The sequence below is a fragment of the Rattus norvegicus genome, chromosome 2 (assembly GCF_036323735.1).
Source record: "Rattus norvegicus strain BN/NHsdMcwi chromosome 2, GRCr8, whole genome shotgun sequence".
Taxonomy (NCBI): domain Eukaryota; kingdom Metazoa; phylum Chordata; class Mammalia; order Rodentia; family Muridae; genus Rattus; species Rattus norvegicus.
This window is the reverse complement of record NC_086020.1, coordinates 46,023,933-46,044,045: the sequence shown is the minus strand read 5'-3', so window position 1 is coordinate 46,044,045 and position 20,113 is coordinate 46,023,933. Positions and strand designations below refer to the sequence as shown.

General features: G+C 41.4%; 1 protein-coding gene across 14 annotated transcripts in view; it reads right to left on the bottom strand.

Annotated features, from left to right (window-relative positions):
* The window catches only part of Slc38a9 (solute carrier family 38, member 9), a 77,689-nt gene extending 58,374 nt beyond the window's left edge, over positions 1–19,315 (bottom strand). For 4 of the 14 annotated variants that reach the window (XM_063281735.1, XM_063281734.1, XM_006231936.4 and 1 more), the window contains exons 1-2: positions 19,039–19,095; positions 4,044–7,984 (exon numbers count right to left, since the gene is read on the bottom strand). Coding sequence is in view for 7 of the 14 variants with exons in the window: in XM_006231930.5 (XP_006231992.1) it covers positions 7,840–7,949 (110 nt within the window). In the remaining 7 variants the exon portion in view is untranslated. Of the gene's footprint in view, positions 1–1,539; positions 7,985–14,113; positions 14,178–18,739; positions 18,932–18,997; positions 19,192–19,272 lie in introns of those variants that run through there. The other 10 variants (XM_006231937.5, XM_006231934.4, XM_006231930.5 and 7 more) reach the window with 9 other exon arrangements.
* Positions 19,316–20,113: the final 798 nt, after the last annotated feature.

The window sequence follows — 20,113 nt, the reverse complement described above, 5'->3', positions numbered from 1 at the left end:
GTTTCAATGTTTTTGCTAGAAGGAAGCACCCCATGTACAAACCACACAGAGGGACTTAATGTTTGCTGGCAAAAGAAAGGAAAGGAGAAAGAAAGGGAAACGAGAAAGAAAAGCACAAAGGAAGACAAGAGAGGAAAATATAAAAGGGGAAGGCAGAGAAGATCAGAGAGAGACACACAAACAAACAGGGAACAACTTATGGAAGCCACACTATGTGATTTAAGTTCCAATTGACAAGGATCACATCCACTTTATACACTAAGAGCTTCATAGACAGGCAGCTCACAGGGCAGTCTTAGTAATGCTTGCTTCTGTATAATGGGATTAGGATTGTGTTTCCTTATGCTTCCAGGTTTTATCCTAAGAGCTTTTGTATGATCCTCCTCCCAAACCTTTCCTAATCAGAAACAAAACAAGAGAGTGAGAAAGAGGAGGGAGAGGAGGAAGGAAGAAAATGAACACAATCCTACAGAAGCACAGGTGATCGAAAACCATCTTAGTTCTATATCATGTCCGTGTCTCATCAGAAAAGTATTGCAGAAATGTAAACATTATTGAAGAGGTAATCGCTGGTGTGCTGGGGACGTTACTCAGTAGTACAGCATTTGCTTAGCACATACCAGGCTCTGGGTTCAATCCAGACACTGCAAACCTCACTAAATGAATTGGTAACATTTGGGTGCACGGCTGAAAAATACCAATGGACATTTGCATTTTGGCTTTGATTCCTTTTGCTCTTTACATAAAACAGAACAACAATCACATGGTATAATTTTTTGTCTAATTTTTTCTTTGTTTGATATTTTAAGACAGGGTCGGGCTGGAGACATGGCTCAGTGATTAAGAGCACTGACTGCTCTTCAGAGGTCCTGAGTTCAATTCCCAGCAACCACACGGTGACTCACAACCATCTGTCATGGGATCTGATTCCCTCTTCTGGTGTGTCTGAAGACAGCTACAGTGTACTCACATATACATAAAGTGAATAAATTAGTTTTAAAAAAAAGACAGGGTCTCTTGTAGCCCGGACTGGTCTGAAATTCACAATCCCCTTGCCTCCCAGCTCCCAAGTGCTGGGATTGCAGGCTGTCCCACTGTGCTGCCATGACGACCCCCAACCATGACAGGACATGACATGTATCTATCTTCCTTTGGGAACATTATTTTTGATGTATGTAAAATTCATCAGGGACTCCCCAGAGACCTGTCTGTTCTTAGCTCCCCAGTGGTGGGATTACAAGCATGTGTCACTGCAGCAACTACTTTATGGGGTTCTGGGGATCAAACTCAGGTTCTCAAGCTTGTAAGGCAGGGTCTTTACAGACTGAGCCATCTTTCTGACCCCAGATCCATTTTATATACATTTTAGCATTTGGCTTTAAATCTGTTGAAAGCAATCTTGAATCTTCTTACCACTACTGGCTTTAAGCTTTTGGGGTGCAATTATACCACGGCCACAAACCCCTTCTGACTATACACGAGCTAACATTGACCAGACAGATAAAGGCTTTGCCCTAACTCTTCATTAATTCTTCATACCTTTTCTGCTCAACCAAGTCTCTTTGACTTGACCCTGCAGAGCGTCAGTCACAGCCCAAAGGCTCCCTTGGTCTTCAGATTTCTCTCACTTCCCAGGCTCCCCAGTGAGAGAGGGGGAAAGTGCAATGAAGTATGACTGACTTCCCAGGAGTGGGTTGAAAACAAAACAGACAAGCTAACTCCCCAGAGCTGAGAGATCTAAAGAGCTAAAACTCAGGTGAGCAGATACCGAGGGGGAAAAGTTTAAAAAGTTTAAAGAGAGAAAAGAGAAGGAAAAAGGCATTGGAACAAAGAATTTAAGAGACTAAGAGGATTCCAATGAGACTAGAAAAAGCATAATCTAATGACGTAACAAAGTCACATATAAATAAGGTGCCTCTAATGCTAAGATCAAGAATTTTTTCCTTAAGCATTTGGCAAAAATATACTTCTTTGAGGGCCAAAAGTAAGAGGAGAAGTGGGAAAGTACGGAGGAAACTGGGCTGGGGAGGGGGCAGGAGAGAAAGGAGCAGAGGAGATGGGAGACAGATGGGTTTGATGAAGTGCGTAATACAGAGCAGTGGTACCAGTGACAATGGAGGTCCTGCCCATCTGACTGCTTGGTGGCAAGCTCTTCATTACGTAATCTGTGGTGGCTTAGCACACTAGCCCTCCTGGGAAAATCAATTTCTCTTTTTTCCCCTACCTCTTTCCTCTTTTTAGGAAGTTTAAGATCAAATTTAGGGCCTTGTACATGCTAAGTACACTGTCTCCCACTGCCTGAATTTTTCTCATTTTTGTTGTTTATATAATCGAGAACTATAAAATCATCAAGCACCAGGTAACCACTTCCAACTGCCGCCATAAGCCAACATCTATTAAACATTTTACCTTGCCTTTGGAAACTGCTTGAGTCTTCCTCTCTCCTAGAGCCACAAATACCCACCTATCAAGTTAGGCTGATCTACAGTGACAGCATTTGTGGGAGGAGAGATAGAGAGGCTGCTTCACAAACACACAGACTGGTAGATACTCTAACAGCAAGGCACCATAATGTACCTTACATGGTCCAAGGGCACGAGGAAGCTCTGTATTTGAAACATCCAATTCTATCTTAGTGGTTTCTCGGAGCATGACCAACACCCTCAATAGCAAAAGCTTGAATGTTAGGATTTGGTATTTTGAGACTTTTTGGTGTTGAAATGAAAACAGTCATATAAATGTAATAGATTATATTTCTGATCCATCAGATTATTCTCCATTCTAATACCAAGTGGGCCACAGAGCCCTGCAAGAACAGGACAGCTGGGCCCTGTAACCACGCTGTAGAAGAAGAGTGTGTGTACAGAGCATGCTTAGGGGGTGGAGCCTCAGGGAGCTCCGGCCTTACAGAGTAACCCTGGGCCTACAAAGAGTCACAGGAAAGCCCTGAACTCTGGGAAAAGGAGAAGGGAAAACAAGGAAAGACACACAGAGAAGGGGAAAGCTAAAAACTGAGCCAAGCCACAGTACAGTACTTGCATAATGTACACAAGGCCATGGGTTCAATACCCAGAACTGGAAAAAAAATTAAAAATTAACCATTTCATAACTTTGTAGGCTGGCTGGGAAGGTCAGCTTTCCCAGGGCATAGTCACAGAGCAGTAGGGAAACATGAAGCAATCCTGAATACCAGCTCCATTAGTAGTCTCCAAAAGCCTGAGAAAAGCCTGTTAATTCCCAATAGAATGTATCGACTAGAACACAGGAGGCTTCTAGACCTTTCTGCCCTTCCGTTTACATTTTATTGTTCATTCTACCCCAAAACAGATGACAAAACAGCACTGGCGGGAGGCGTGCTGAAGGAAAAGGGGCCTTACTTATCTATAACGCGCCTAAATGATTCACACGCCTGTGGCGTGCATCTTCCAATGTCAAAGCCCTTCCTCCACCTGCTTCAGACTCTACCTCATAAAAATGAGAAGCCTGCAGTCCTTGCCTGCCAGTTAAGAGACTAAGATCTGAACTAACTTAAGATTCGACTGCCCCCTAGTGGGAGAGAGGAAAATAACACAAGCTAAGTAATATTCAAACATCCAAGGTTGTTTCCTATCATCCTACAGCCGCAGTTTCCCAAATGTAAGATAATCTGGGACACCGCCATCATGAACGCTAACTGGATGATATATGTGGCAATGTAAATCAGAAAAGTATAAATACACCAAAGTCCTTGTCTAACAGATATGACAGGGAGCTAAATGAATTCAGTTGGAAAGGGGAGCAGACTGGTAAGAAACATCAAATTATACTACACACACATACAGGGTGGCACCAGAGCACAGGGACTCAAAGGACTGGAGCTTGGTACTAGTCATCTAAGTTTTATTTACATGTAAAGTGGGAGAATCTATATCTCAGCAGAAACAATGTTTAAAGTACTCACATATTTTTTCTCATCAAATAGTTCCTGCTTTCTCCAGCAGAGATTATCCCACAAGCAGAAGCAAGGACTGCTAAGGTCTTACAAGTGGTTCATTCGTGCTTACCAGTTACACCAGGACTGAAAATAGCGGATTCTCCCCGTTCACAAGTTTCATTACAGAAAATGTATTTCCATTTAATATACCCTGTTAGATTAAAATTTCGAGGAACTGAACTCCTGCCAACTCATTGTAATGGAATGCACTTTAATGACCTATGTCTTATTGTCACAGTGGCCGATTATTTAGCACAGAACTTGGAAGCTTCAAGAAAACTCTGAACATTGTCAGCATTTGTAAATGCATACATTCACCGAGACTGGAATATACCAGTAAGAATCAACATTACCAACTTCTCTATTTCTTCTGATAGCCACTGTTAACGACGACTTCTTCAGGGATAAATTTTACACTTCCAGTTGTAGCTACAAGAAAAACTGAAAAATCAAGTATCTGAAGAAGGGGTTACAATGGGTTACAATACAAGAATGGGTTGCCAGGCTCAGCTCACTGTCATCTGTCTGCTGCAGCTCTTAAGCAGACTAACCCTCCGCTGACAGGAAGGAGGGTGGCAATGACTAGGTGCTGACTATCTGCTAACACTGCACCAGGCTCCCTTACCTCAGCTGTGCGGTCCCTCTCAGCCATCTGAGCCCTCCCCAGACCTCATCTACATATACTGCATGGTCTACAATGCAGTAACTGACTGTACATGAATGGTGGCGGACTACAGATACTGCTCTGCACTTCACTTTTTCCTTTCAACAAAATAACGAGTTGTTCCATTTTGTTATATCATAAGGCCACCTCCTTTGTTTTAGATGAAAAATATTCCACTGTATGAATATGCCATAATTAAGTTTTCAGTCCTGGAAGAAAACACATTTTAGTTGCTTTCTTAGCAACTTACATGACCCTGTGTACACACCGCCTGACACCGTAAAGCAGTGTGTGTAGCAGTGAGATCGCTGATGCACAGAAACCTCAGAATTGACTGCTGGGATTTGAGTGTAGGATCACACGAACTTTGTGGGTAAAATTCTTTTTTTCTGGGTGCACATCTCTGTGTGCACATGTGTATGTATGCATTTGTGAGCACATCAGGTATCTACTTGAACTGCTTCTCTCTCTCTCTCTCTCTCTCTCTCTCTCTCTCTCTCTCTCTCTCCCTCTCCTTCATTTATTGGCATATTTGAGGTGGTGTATTCATTCATTCATTCATTCATTTGCTTATTTATTTACTGTGATAGTCTCTCACTAGCCTGGAGCTCATCAGTTTGGCTGGGCTAGCTAGCCAATGCTCTCCAGAAGCCCTGCCTCCCTAGTGTGGCGATTACAGGTATGCACCACAGCTCCTGGATTTTATATGGATGCTGGAACCCAAATTCAGGTGCTCAAGTTTGTATGATAAATACTTCACTGGCAGAACCTCTCTCCTGGATTGAAGCCCCCTGGATTACAATTTTATTCTTCCTGCCTGGAGTAGACGATGACTTTCTGTCATACTGATACTGATAACATACTTTTCTAATATATACATTTAAACGTTTCTAAATGAGGACACCTCATAATCTTTAACACCCAATGTCTGAATCACTGTTGGCCGGGTGGTGGTATGATGGCTACCTCTAGTGGTGTGTGACAAATAACTGCCATCCTGGGCCACCTCAGTCAAACCACAGAACCACTTCAGGAAGGACTGGGATCCGTAAGAGAAGACCTCTCCTGACACCATCTGGTGAGACCAGGACAGTACAAGTACAGGGATCTGCGAGCATCCTCAGAGCTGCTGGAGAAAATCAAGGAAGGTTGTGTCATCAAAGTCACCCACTCTCACAACTGTCCACGCAGGAGGGACACACAACATGTCTGATGACCAAATCAAAAAGTGATCCAGAAGAATCAGGTTTTCTAAGTGTGAGGTGTTATAATGTCTTAACCAATGCATGTTGTTTCTATGATCAACGTTTATAGTTCTATAAGAGACAAATGAGAAATAACACACAATATGGTCAAGAGTTCTTTCAGTGAAAAGAAAGCAAAAATTCCAAGTCCAGGTTTTTACATGTATAATACCCACAGACAGTGTGCAGTGTACGCCTGTGTGTTGTGCGTTGGGTTTTTTGAAATGGTCTGTTTATGTGTCTGGGTGCTTTGTCTGCAAGAATGTCTGTGCACCATGGGCACGACTACTGCTGATGGAGGACAGAAGGAGTCAGATCTCCTGGGATTGGAATTACACATGGTTATGAGCTATCATGTATGTATGTGCTAGGAATCAAACCCATGTCCTCTGGAAGAAAAGCCAGTTCTCTTAACCACTGAGCTTCATTCCAGACCCTCTTTGTCTGTCTGTCTGTCTGTCCGTCTACCTCTACCTACCTACCATTCAAGACAAGGTCTCAGTACGTAGCTCTAGCTCTCCTGGAACTCACTCTAGAGCAGACTGGCCTCAAACCCATAGGACTCTGCCTGTTTATACCTTATAAGTGTTGGGGTTAAAAGCGTGTACCACTATGCCAAGCTTTGTATATTCTAAATGCAATTTACAACCAAGAGCATCTCAGATTTGATGAAATACTCCAAATCCCATTTTGCATCATTCAGGAACATTTTAGTTTTTCTCGCAGATTTTGCATATTCCTGTTAAAACTACTTTAAGGATATTTTATAAATTTTTCTACCTCATTTCCTCACCGGAAGACTATTTATTTTTCGTTTAAACTTTTTATAACTTTCTTCCTTCATTTACTCAGTGTGAGAACACTCTAGTGCTATTGTGCATATGCAGGTCAGAACACTGGCACTGGGTAAGTTCCTCCCTCTCTCATGTGAGGCTTGGGGAGCTAACCCAAGTAGTCAGGCTTAGTGGCAAGAGCCTTTCCTGCTGAGCCATCTCTCTAGTGCCTCGGGTTTTTTGTTTTTTTTTTGTTTTTTTGTTTTTTTTTTTGGCGTGTTACTTCTTTTCTTTTCCAATAGACAAGGTATCACTAAGTAGCCCAGGCTGGCCCCAATCTCCTGCCTCTGCCTCTTGAGTGCTAACTGCTAGGTGTGTGCCGCCATTTTTGGTCTTCTTTTTTCCTATTTTGTAAGTAACCACTTTGTGTATGTGTGCCCGCAAATATGTTCACGCACTGAGGCCAGAGGAGGGCAATTATCCTCAGTCTTATTTCTAAGAGCCAGGGTCTTCCTTAGTCTGGAACTCCTGTTTGTTTGGTTTTTTTGTTTGTTTGTTTGTTTGTTTTTCAATCAGATTGGCAGCCAGCAAGTCATGGTGATCCTCCTGTCTCTACCCACTCCGTCACTGTGTCTTAGGTGTGCACAGGCTCACATCCAGCTTATGTGGTAGCTGGGATGCAGCCTTCGGTCCTCACCTCTGCACATCACACATTGTACCGCAGCATCTCTCAACCCAGTAACTATTTTCTTGAACTCACTCACTAGTCCTCTTTTCTACTTATTTTTTTTAAAGATTCTCTTGAGGTTTCCAATTATAAATTGAAAAATTATTTAATCTGAAATTATTTTAAATTATCTGCTGGTATTTAAATTAAGTGAAGGTAAAAGGCTATTCCTTTTCTATCTTTAGCATCGGATTACTTTGCGTGAAGTGGGTAATCACAGATATTTGAGTCAATTACATAAATGCATCCTACTTGATAGCAGACACGCTCATTCCAAGACACGAAAATGTGTAAACGAGGGCACAGGATTCGTGTCACCATATGCATATACATCAGAGTAAAAATTCTGTAAGAAAACGATTATTTCCCTATCAATACTATTGATCTTTTGGGCTGTAATGTATTATATCTTAATTGTTAGAAGCCCTAATTATGAAATAAACACATTAAGACCTTACCTTTTAGATCTTAGGTCTGAGGAGTCAAACTGGATATTCATAGGTCCGGGATTCACTTCATGTTCTACCTCAGAGATAAGATGCCTAGAGTCACTATCCACGTTTGCCATTTTTTCTCAGATTCCAGGCACTGGGGAAGGCAGTCCTATATGAACCAGAAAAAGGTAATTTAGTTTAGTCTTAAAAACATTTTACTATTTTTAATATATTTGCATGAAAGCAAAATAGAGAAGAATGGGGATTTGCTGTTGGTATCATTTTCAAAGACGGCTCACTGTTACCCAGTTTGGTCTCCCACTGCTGAGCAAGCCACGGACTATAGGTGTAAAGCCATCAGGGCTTAAATGGGGTATATGATTGACATTTATCAGAAATATTACTAACTTGACATTTTTCTCTTTCATCCTAAAGAAAAGTAAGTGAGACAATTCCTTTCCAGGAATATAAAGAGTCAGTTATTTGGAGCCAATCCTGGAATAGAATATTTTTAAAAATCTTTTTGAAAGGCTTAAAGAGAGAGAGAATGAAATCAGGTAAGCTGGCAGCAAAGAAAAGAAACACTGGAATGGCTGCAGGGAATGGCTGCTTTTTCAGAATTTGAACTGATGACTTCAAAGCCTCGAGACTTAGGGAAACAAACAGAGATCAAGGTCCACCTAAAGTAAAGACTGTGAGTTTCCCCTCAGAGCAGAGTACAAGGAGTAAAGGGGCCTCACTCCCTCACAAGGAAACTACATCTCCTTAGCACTGTGGCTAGTTAGTGGCTATCACATTAGGAGGTATAAAAAGAAAGCTCTTCAACTACAGAAAGTTCAGAAGATTAAAGGAAGCCAACCTCCCCGGTAAAGAGTCTAGCCAAACATCTCTCCTGAGTACACACCTGCATATTCAACTAGCTACTCAGCACCTTTAACCTAGTGTAGTTCTACAACTCACACTTAGCACGCTCCAAACTCGACTTCCTTCCTCAAACATGAAAAGACAAACCCCAAACCACATGCATACGGTTTTCTTACTTCAACTAGTGGAATCTTGGTCCTTCTGCTTATCTTACCAGAGACTTCTCACACTCAGCATCTAATCCATTTGGACTCTGATTGGCTCTTCCTTCACTAAAATCCAGAAGCACATCATCTCCCTTCCTTACTGTTGCAGCTGTTTTCTTGTTTTGAGAACTTTTTTTAATTATTATTACCGATATATGTGAAATTTTACTTTAAAATGCTTTAAATGTATTATATTCTCATCCTTGGTACTCATGCTTTAACAGAAACTGTTGAGAACAGGGCTGCCGGGAGGTTAAGGGGAGATGTAATGTTTTCTTCACCAGCTGGATCAGGATTTTTATTCTATTAGATCCTGGGAACTCTCACAGGAGTTACAATATAAGCCAAAGGGTACTATATTGATAAACTCTGGAATAGCTCATTTGCTGAAATACATTTTGTTTTGCTTACTTACTCTGTTTTCATTGAGGAACTCATCAGTGGTTCAATTAAAATCACCTAAGGTAAAAGGCCATCTTTCAATAACAGCAACATGGGACCTAAGACGGTTCCAATCCCGAGAAGATTGAAGGCCTCAGCCACATCTCTCTCTGCAGTCAGGCTCCCAACAGTACTCAATGTGAAGGGTAAAGAACTCTAGCAGATGAGTGGAACTTCCTGCTCTTATCCCCGCCCTACAGTTTATTCTACCACGAAGAGAGTAGAACAGAGCAATACAGAAGGAATTTGATGTCGTGCAATTAGTTGGTATAATTTGGGGGAGGATGTGTTTAACTGACAAATCAAGGACAGAGATCATAAGACACTAAACATTTTATAATGCATGAGACAACTTCTGTCCTGGAAACTACCCAGGTGGAACAGCATCCCTTCTGATGGCTGAGAGAACACGCTACTGGGATTAACAGGAAGACAGGAGATCGTATAGGGTATAGGCAGTGTTCACCTTCTTCAATCTAATTGTTACAGGCATATTTGCTCTATAACTCTATGTATGTGTGAGTGTGTATGCATTTAATGCACTTCTGTGTATGCATACTTCACTGTCCAATGCAAAGAACTACATAAAATGAAATGCACTGTGAGCTGTAAAAGCCATTGTTGCTCTTATTCTTAACTGTTTAAGTTACTGTTGGTATGGCAACTGTTTAAGTTACTGTTGGTATGGCTGTTTATGTAGAAAGATAAAAGGTGCAAGGGACCAATTATGGACTCTCAGAACTAGGTAATCCAAGTTTGAGCTGACCCCTCTTCACCAGTGCTAGGCCGTCTGTCCTACTCTCTGTCCCACCTCTGTTACTTGGACCATCTCCTACTTCACATTACTGTGGACACAGAGCAATGCTGAAGCATCGTTCCTGATTTGTTTAATGGACTCTCATGCTAACTTTTCTAACTCATTCTTTCCCTGCCCACTCCCTCTCCTTCCTCCCCACCTCCCTCTTTCTCTCTACAGATGAGTACAGGACACAATGGTTGCTAGGTGAGTGCTCTACTCCTGAGCCTCAGGCCAGCCAAACTTATCCTGATTTTCTTACAATAATATTTATGGAACGATTGAAAGGAAGTAAGGTTTTGTATCAGAAATCTGCTATTCACCTACAGGATTTAGCACCATCCACTTTTTTTCTTTTTTTCTTTTTTTTTTTTTTTCGGAGCTGGGGACCGAACCCAGGGCCTTGCGCTCGCTAGGCAAGCGCTCTACCACTGAGCTAAATCCCCAACCCCTAGCACCATCCACTTAACCTCCATGCCACTACCTTCCCACCTGCAAAATCAAAACACTAACACCCACCTCGCCAGTTCACATAAGGGTTAAAACACTAACACCCACCTCGCCAATTCACATAAGGGTTAAAAAAAGTGCTGCATACATTAGAACTATGTGCTGAGAAATGTTCAGTTGTGCTATTAATGATCGCAATAAACAGATAAAAGTACTTTTTAATGCTGCCTTTTGAATTTCTCTCTTTTAAATAAAAATCTTCCTTAATAAACATGTAGACAACTGCCATCGGTGCGGCACTGACTTAGTGACACAGAAGCTAGTAACGTGCTCTGTTCCCCAAATCTGTGCATTTTCTGTTCTGTTTCCTTCTTTTTCACTTCCCTCTTTGCCTCTGCTTTTCCCCAGTGTACAACCCAGTCAGGCCCTTACCGGTACTACTAAAGACAAGCAAATGCTAAAGGAATCCATTAGGCAGCATCTTGGGACAGTGACATTTCAAAGGGAACGGAAAGACAAGCGTAGCGCAATGGTAGAGTGCTTGCACACCATGTGAGAGGTCCCAGGACCACAAAGGGGGTGGAGTGGGGTGGGGTACAACCAAAACTAATACCATCCCAAAATAAGTGTTTCACTTCCACACACTACATGGATTAGAATGGCAGAAATCACTAAGACAGCCAAGTGATGGTAAATGCTAAACATAGTCATTCAACAAGGGCTTCCTGAGGCCTTACAGTGTAGAGAGGCATTGGGAAAAATAGAAAATTAAGCCACATTTCTTACCATCAACAAGTTTAAAAATACAATTTATAAAACCAAGAGAAGTAATGTCCCCTAAATCTCTTAGGAGCTAGCCCAGCGGCATGCAAACCCAGTGCTAATTTTCATTTCATCATTTCAGTTTTAGTTTATCTCTATACTAAACACTGGTTCTACTTTCTAAATCAGCTTAGCAAGACATCAGTGAAAGATTTAGTCCAAGTTACATATCGTGAACAGGGCTTCAGTAACCAAGGATGAACAAAAAAACAAAAAAAAACAGGATTTATCCTAGGTTAAAAAGTTTTTTTCAACTGACTCTTTGAAACTGACTTATAGAGCAAGCAGATTGCACACTTTCAAACATGTAGCAAGAATATTCTTTTGCAGTGGTTCTCAACCTTCCTAATGCTGTGACCCTTCCTCATTCTGTGGTGACCTTCAACCATAAAATTATTCATTGCTACTTCCTCACTGTAATTCTGCTACTGTTGTGAATCCTGATGGAAATATCTGACATGCAGGGTTAAGAATCAGTGCTTTAGTGCAAAGTGCACATTGTTTGAAGGTAGTTGCTATTGGAATCCCATTAAAATGGGAGCAACTCTGATGACATTAATTTCACTAAAACAGAAAAAAAATTTGAAGTTTTGATTTATTTATTTATAGGCAAGGGACAACGTGGTGGCTCTGGTGGTCTCAAATTTGCTAAGCTGTACCTAGTGTGATCAAACAGGTCTTAACACCTTCCTCTACCTAATAAAATAGATAGTTCACTTGTTTGCCTTAAGTTTTAACTAAAGTGTTAAAACTGAAGCCTAAGATTCTAAGGCAAGACAGACAAGTTAAGGAGATGTGAGAAGAAAGGGACCTGGGGCCCACATTCACTTAAACTCTCTCACTGGCTACAAGTCAAAGGTTCCAGCAAAATTAACAAAGTTGTCTAAGGGATAGCCTACATAAAGGTAATATTATTTTATAGAGATATTTCAAATGAGACTAGCAGTGAACTATGCTTAAGGCCGGAATCACTTGAATGTGGCTTTATTCCTTCTTAAGATTTAAACCTTCAGGGGTTGGAGATTTAGCTCAGTGGTAGAGCGCTTGCCTAGCAAGCACAAGGCCCTGGGTTCGGTCCCCAGCTCCGGAAAAAAAAAAAAAAGATTTAAACCTTCATTTTTCTGGGAATTTAACAAACAACAAGAATATAGACTTTCTTTAAACCATGCTATAATTTCCTGTGTATATAATTACACACACACACACACACACACACACACACACACACACACACACGTTGCTATTCTAAGAGACTTAATTAAGCTCCACATTCCAGGGAAGCTCACACCTCACACACTGGGAATACTGTCTTTCCCCTGAGCACACATTCTATTAACACCCATTTGTAAATATAGGTTTAAACTCAATAAATTTAAATCTGCCTCACACTGACTCTTCCTGAAATTCTTTTCTGCAGGAGAGGCAAGGATCCCAGTACATCTCGGTGGCGGAGTCTTAAGAGAATATCTCAGGCTGCTCCAGGTTAGTGCGGAACTGAGCACCCACTCAGTTTAGTTTCTACACTGAAGACTTGCCTAAATTCAGGGAAAATGAGTCCTTTTAACTCACAGAGCTTACTTTAACTAAGAACTGAAGGCTCTTAAACTGAAGATGAGAAACTTAGGAAGATCTTTGGATTTCAGGTGGCCTTCCTAAATGAGACTAGGATTATAGAAAGATAAGGAACAGGAGAAGCTGAAGGTGGAAAAGAAATTGCCTTATATCACTTAGAGCGACAGAGAAAAATGAAATCAAATCATGCTGGGACCCAATGCTAGTTTCTCTATGTCACGACTGACACTAACCTACTTATAAAGTGAGCCCTCACAATTCCATTGTTTCATTAATGTAAAAGTACAAATTTGACTAATTTTAAAAATGGCTCTTTGAGGCAATGGGTAAAAACATTCCATATGCAGTATATGTGAGATGTGAAATTAATCTGGGACGTACAATGGCATTGAAAGCTTACGAATCCTGTAAACATCTTGTAGGCTAGTCACTTTTGGGATTCTGCTATCCCTTATATAATTTTTAAATTCTTTCAACTGAAAAGGGCATTCTAGAAATTGAAAAAATGAATTGCAAGGAAAACAGTATCTTCTCATCAAAAAAAATGGCATGAGGTGAGGGGGCTGGGAGGAAAGAGTAGCTTTGGCAAAATTCATTTGGAAAATCTAAAACCCTAAAAGGCTTCCTTTGAACTGGATATATTTGTTTGTATAAAACAAATACCAACCACTATTATTCTATGCAATGGATTTCCACAGAGTATTTAGTATTTAGTATAAAGAGTATATTCCAAAGTAGAAAAATATAAAGAAAAAGGTTAATCTTCATAGAATCATTGAACAAGCACAAACAAAATAGTGCTAAAGGAAAAGAACTCATTTCTCGTAAACTGCTGCTTGCCATTTTGGAGGAACCCCAGAGAAAATGATGCATCTGTCAGCAGAAAGGGTGTGGGAGATGGAGCTCCTGCTGTCTTCCCGAAGGCTGCCTGCTGTCTCATGTTTTGCTTGGTGCTGTTTAAACCGTTGAATTTCGGTAAGTAAATATTACTGTCACATTAGAAGGAAGGGAGGGGGAAGAAGAGAAGGAAGGAATAAGGGAAAACAGAATCTCAGAGAAGAAACTCGTCCTAGATCACGTAGCTGACGTAGCTGGGACTGAGTCTAATCAGTGTGATTCCCAATGCTACTTCTACACTGATACTTGCCTTAAGGAAGAGCTTGAGTTCTCTGAAAGACCCAAGAAGATCTGAAAAGTCGGTTCTTCATCATCTAGGTTGTGAATGAAAGACCATTAACAGCCAACACAGCAAACAGGCCTTAGCCTCTAAAACAGGTGGAGCTAGGAGGGATGGAATTATATGTCTGTGCATCCATTATTAGAATTTTAGCAAAATAACTTTTATTTGAGGCAAACTAGTTTAGCTGACTCTGTTTCCTGATGCAAGTTTTGTTTTTTGTTTTTGTTTTATTTTGTTTTGTTTTTGTTTTTTTGTTTTTGTTTTGTGAAGGATATTTCCCTAGTCACTATCAGTCCTTTCAGGGACAGTTCAACTGGAGAAAGGACCAGGTCCAAATGAGAATAACAACCAATCTGCTTAAACAGTGGAAGAGGTGGGTGACTACACTTCCCCACATGTAAACCAATACTGCACCATTGGTTCTTAAATAGACTAAGAATACTGAGTAGGTCCTCTTAGTTCCTGAAGATATTTTAACTAGGGATTAAATAACTACTAAACTGGGAAAGAGGGAACATTTAGGAAGATTCTTTATGGTCAGTCAGCCTTACTGATGGATTTTAGGGAAGTCATGGCGGCCATTCAGGGAACTTAAAAGGCTCTACATTAGCTACCCATGCATATATTTATTTTGAGCAATGTTGAAATGTTGTGGCATAGTAAAACTAGTGGTTTATTCCAAAGAAGCTGAAAATTGATTTAAATAAAAAACTCATAAACGAGGAGTCCAAGGTTCTTATTGCCTCTTTTATCAAATAGTTAAGCAAATGAGTTCAGAGCTTGGTGGTTTCCAGTTGCCTCAGTCAATTACCTCAAACTTCAAATTCCCCTGATACACTAAGGGTTCCAAAAGAACTTAATGGTTTTTAAAAATGAATGAAACGATAAGATACTCTGCTATGTGATGAAGTATGCTGAGAAGGGAACAAGAGTTCTGTGACTGTAGGTCAGAGTGCAGAACGGTCTATCAATGACAAAAATGCTAAGCACACACATAACATCTCTTTGCTGCAGTCTTTTTTTTTTTTTTTTCTTTTTTTCGGAGCTGGGGACCGAACCCAGGGCCTTGCGCTTGCTAGGCAAGCGCTCTACCACTGAACTAAACCCCCAACCCCTGCAGTCTTTTTTTAAAATTTTTATTTTATGTATATAAGTACCCTGTAGCTGTCTTCAGACACACCAGAAGAGGGCATCAGATCCCATTACAGATGGTTGTGAACCACCATGTGGTTGTTTGGAATTGAACTCAGGACCTCTGGAAGAGCAGTCAGTGCCCTTAACCACTGAGCCATCTCTCCAGCCCCTTTGCTGCAGTCTTAATGATATAATTTGGTGGGTGTTAAACAGGCAAGGTAATATAAACATTCGTATTCAGTTCTAGAATCTTTATCTTTGATCTTTGAAACAAAGTCCTAAATTCAAGACTCTTAACCCATAGCTAAGTCATTAAGAGTTCCTGATTGTTTGAAACTAGTTTTAGTGCAGGGTACTACCGTGCTTACCTCCCAGGCTTATGTGTTGAAAGTAATTATCAAGGCTGGAGAGATGCCTCGGTGTTATAGTCCTAAGCAGCCTTTAGAAGATGCTTAAATGCACGGGTTGAGCTAGCAGCCCCACTCTGCCTTCTGTTTTTTTGACTTTGTGAGAATTTAGCAAGAAGGAGCCATCCTGGAAGGTCCTTACCAAGCATCTAAACTAACTGTACCCTGACCTTGACTCTCTAGTCTTCAGAACTGTTAAGATTATAAACTTGCTGTTTATAAATTACTTCATCTCAGATATTTTATGAGATCGCATAAATAAGACCATGACGGGGCCCCAAAGGAAGTTGATGGCTTATATAATTTGTGTGATACTGGGGTAAAAACAGATGTGAGTTAAAATAAATGTCAAGATTGAAATGGCGATGTTGGGAACACTGGGGATAAGAAGTAAAAGGGCTTCCAGCTGGGTATGAGATAGCCAAGCCAAGGAGATAAGGACAGAGTCCTGGGAAAAACAACAACTTTGGTCTTAGAAGGCTCCATCTGGCTCTCATAAAGTCCCTACCAGCACCCTGAGAATATACCCAAGGCAATGCTGCCCTTTCGACTCTTCTTGCATCTAATTGCAACATTGTAAGAAGGCTTCTTATAAAGCTCCACCTATTACATTCCTGCTCCTACAGATCTCTAAAGAAAATGGGGCTCTAAGTTAATATATGACCTGCATACTGACTTGGTATGCTAAGTCACAGAATGGAAAGTGTGACTATAGTTCAAGTCGACTCCAACCCCAGGCAGCAAGGAACGGGGCTTGTCGTGCTTGGTGGCAGCATTATGGACAGAGATGGGGCTTGCTTGCCTGAAGTGCTCTCTGGTTATGACCTGAAGAACCTGTTCTAACACCCTCCTTATAATTATCCATACATGAATCTATACTACCTATGCCAAGATGCATCAATTTGCAGAATACACTAGGTGTGGGGAAAAAAATTTCTATGGACATAAACTCCCAAAGAGTTTATGTTCTTTCTCAGAGGCTGAAATTAGTTATTATCTAACACATTTACATATCTTATAAAATTTAAGATACTTTATATTGTTTATTAGGCATAGAGTGACCATTCCTATAAAGAGGCAGGAAGAAATTATTCAAGCCATAGGGCATCTGGAATTATTCAGCTCTACCTTTTAGTATGACAATATGGAAATGAGTATGCATGGCTCCATTCTAATAACATTTTATAAATGGGAAATACAGACATGAGCAGGTGACATTTGGTAAGAGTTTACCTACCTCTGTAGTATAAAAGCAAGGCAGCCTGGTAGATGCAGTTCCTGCATGTGTATCTCTCTCCTCTATAAATCTGCTAGACTCTACTAACACATATCCTCCTTTATGAAGAATTTACTGGTATGTTAATAGCTAATAGCCACAATTCTACAATTCTGATGTCACTGGGGGTGGGGTGCAGCACATTTTTGTACTCTGATTAACTAATGCTTCAAAGAATGTTAAAATCTGGCAGCCATGGACACAGTGTAGTCTAGAAAGCACCAAAACAATACTATGACACCAAAGAACTTCTCCTCCCATACCAGCAACACTAGATTTTCTGAAGTTGAGTTTTAGATAAAAAAAAAAAAAATCAACCAACCAACTAACCAAAACAAACAAACAAATCAAAAACTACTAGCGAAGTATTGAAGTTTAAATGAATTATAAAAATACGGTCCTGCTAGGAAATTTTAACCTCTTGTGATTTTTTTCCCCTTTCTATGCCAATATAGATCTTTTACAGAAACACTACATTGTTTTCATTTGTAACTCAGGTTAGCAGTGCTGCTTCCTAAGTTGACGCCTGTTAAATATTTACAGTATTATGGAACTATAATAGGACAGTTTTATGTGTAGAACAGGTTCACATTAAAGATTTTGGGAGGAAATCTAAAGCTGAATGTTCTCAAAGCTATAGTGAGCAGGGCTGGGAATGCAAGGTAAATTTTACTTCCTTAGAGGATTTTGAAGTGCCTAGTTTTTCATGTATGTGTGGTCTATGGGCATGTACATGTTTGTGTGTCTGCACACATGCATGTGGAGGCCAGAAACTGAAGTCAGGTATCTTCCCTCTATGTTACTTTTTGAGATGGGGTCTCTCACTGGGCTGGAGCTAACCAAGTCCAGGTGACTAGGTGGCCAGCAAGCCCCCAGGTCCTGCTGTTCCTATCTCACTAATGTTGGGCGTTACTATGTGCACCATAAAACACCTGTTTGTTTGTTTGTTTGTTTGTTTGTTTTACAAAGGTGCAAAGACCCAAGAAAAACACGAGCTGGGTCTTCATGCTTGCAAGGTTGGCACTTTAGACACCTGCCATCTCCCTACCTCTGGGTTTCAGGTTTGAAGTCTCACTATTTATTTATCTAACCTGGTGACCATCCGCCCACCTGCCTTCTGAGTCCTGCGATTACAGTCTTGCCCCATGCCTATCTGGCAGGAGTTGTTTATAAGGCATACAGGTTTCTCTTTAATTTACAAGTGCCGCTTGGCCTACTGAAAAGTTTTGTTGAGGACAAATAACAAAGCCCCAAATAAATAACGAACAGACAAAAACTTTTGCCTGTTACTCCTCACGCCAGTTCTTTGTAATATTTGAAGGCGTCAAATAGGAAAACAGAGAGGAATCTCAACAATAGATAAGGCACTGCCAAAGGATCCTTTCAGTTCGGTTTTGGACAAGTTGGCTAATAAGTGACTGGTGATAAGCAGATGTCTTCAGTTAGGTAGGTCTTTTCCTGATTTGTAAAGCGAGGAGAAAGCAGTTGCCTAGCTGTCTCACAGCTCCAGTACTGCAAGACAGTCAACACACCATTGCCACCCACAATCAGAGCAGTCACTGACGGGCTGGGGAAGTGGCTTGGTGGTAGAGCGACTTCATTGCTAAGCCCTGAGTTGGATCTCCAGCACACAAGCACAAGTGAGTCATACCCTTACCACTGCTCTCAATTCCCCTCTCTAGATCTTCCTCATACAAGGGCATCTCTATCCCTGCAATAATCCCAATAGTCCTCTCACCCCGGCTTTGGGTGTTCATCTGCTGAAACCCTTCCTACCTTTTTCCACAGACCCAGATTTCCTCAGCTCCCGAGGACTCCCCTCACTTGACCCACTCGAGGGACTTGCGCCGCTTTGGAGCAGTGTCCCTAGCCCGGGGCTTGGCTCTCCCAGCATCCCAAAGACCCCTCCATGCTGACAGCCCATTGGCTGCAAGCTCAGCCCTTCCCTCCTCGCCTGGGCTCCCTCTTGGACTGTCCCAGGGTGAGTTTGCCAGGAGCGAAAGAGTGTCTACCTCAGCAGACCAAACCCTCTACCTTAGAATACCAGAACAGGAGACGAAGACCCTTTCACAGACCTCTCAGTTGGCAGCGGCTTAGAGAATAGTCCCCTAAACAGGAAGAGGCAACGGCTTAGGCCGCGGGGGATGGTGGGGGATGGAGTCCTAAGAGAACACAGTCCGCCGCCTCTGTGAAAGCGCCGCCATCTAGAACTACAACTCCCAGAGGGCTCTGCAGCACCCAACCATCCTCCCTAAAAACCCCGCCCTCTGGCTCCCGAGGCTGCGTCGCTGCGGAGCTGGTGCACCCACCTGTGACTGGCTGAGTTGTCTTCACCGCCCGAACAACCTAGGAAGAGAGAAAAGAAGCGATATCTAGAGTTTTACATCACAGGTCACGTGAGAACAAGATAGTGTGGCGACGTCCTGCTGAGGTTTCTTGGCTCCTGTGGTGTTCTGCAGTCACGCCCTTGGACGCTGTGGACCCTGAGAGTAGCAGGAGTGGGGTGGAATGGGGAAACTATTATTAGCTTGCATTGATTTTTTTTCCCCCTGTGGTTTTTTGTTTTGCCTTTGTGTTTGTTTTGTTTTTGTTTTTTTATTTGTTTTTCGAGACAGAGTTTCTCTGTATCCCTGTCTGTTCTGGAACTCACTCTGTAGACCAGGCTAGCTTCAAACTCAAAAGATCCGCCTGCTTCTGCCTGCTTCTGTTGGGATTAAAGATGAGTGCCACCAATGCCAGGCTTCTGTGTGTGTGTTTTAATTGGTTAATAAATTAGACTCTAAACTAAAAGAGACTTTCAGGTAATATTGACTCCCCTCAGGTTTTCCCCAAATCGACACAAATAAACATACATTCTACCTAAAGTCATTGTATGTTGGTAAGGAAGTCATCTCACGGTAAGATGCCTAAGATCGATATGGCATGTCCTAAACCAGGGATCTGTAAAGAAAGCTAGCATTCAAAAGCAATGTGCTGTGATGTGATCGAGACCCCAAGACTTAAACTTATCGAGTAGTAATGAATTCCGAGAATTTTACATTTATCATTTTTTAAGTCTTTTGAACCTGCATACTTTACTTATTTTACCAATAATGAAACAGTTTTAGAAAAGTTAAGTGACATGGTAAGGCTAGACAGACTAGTAACAAA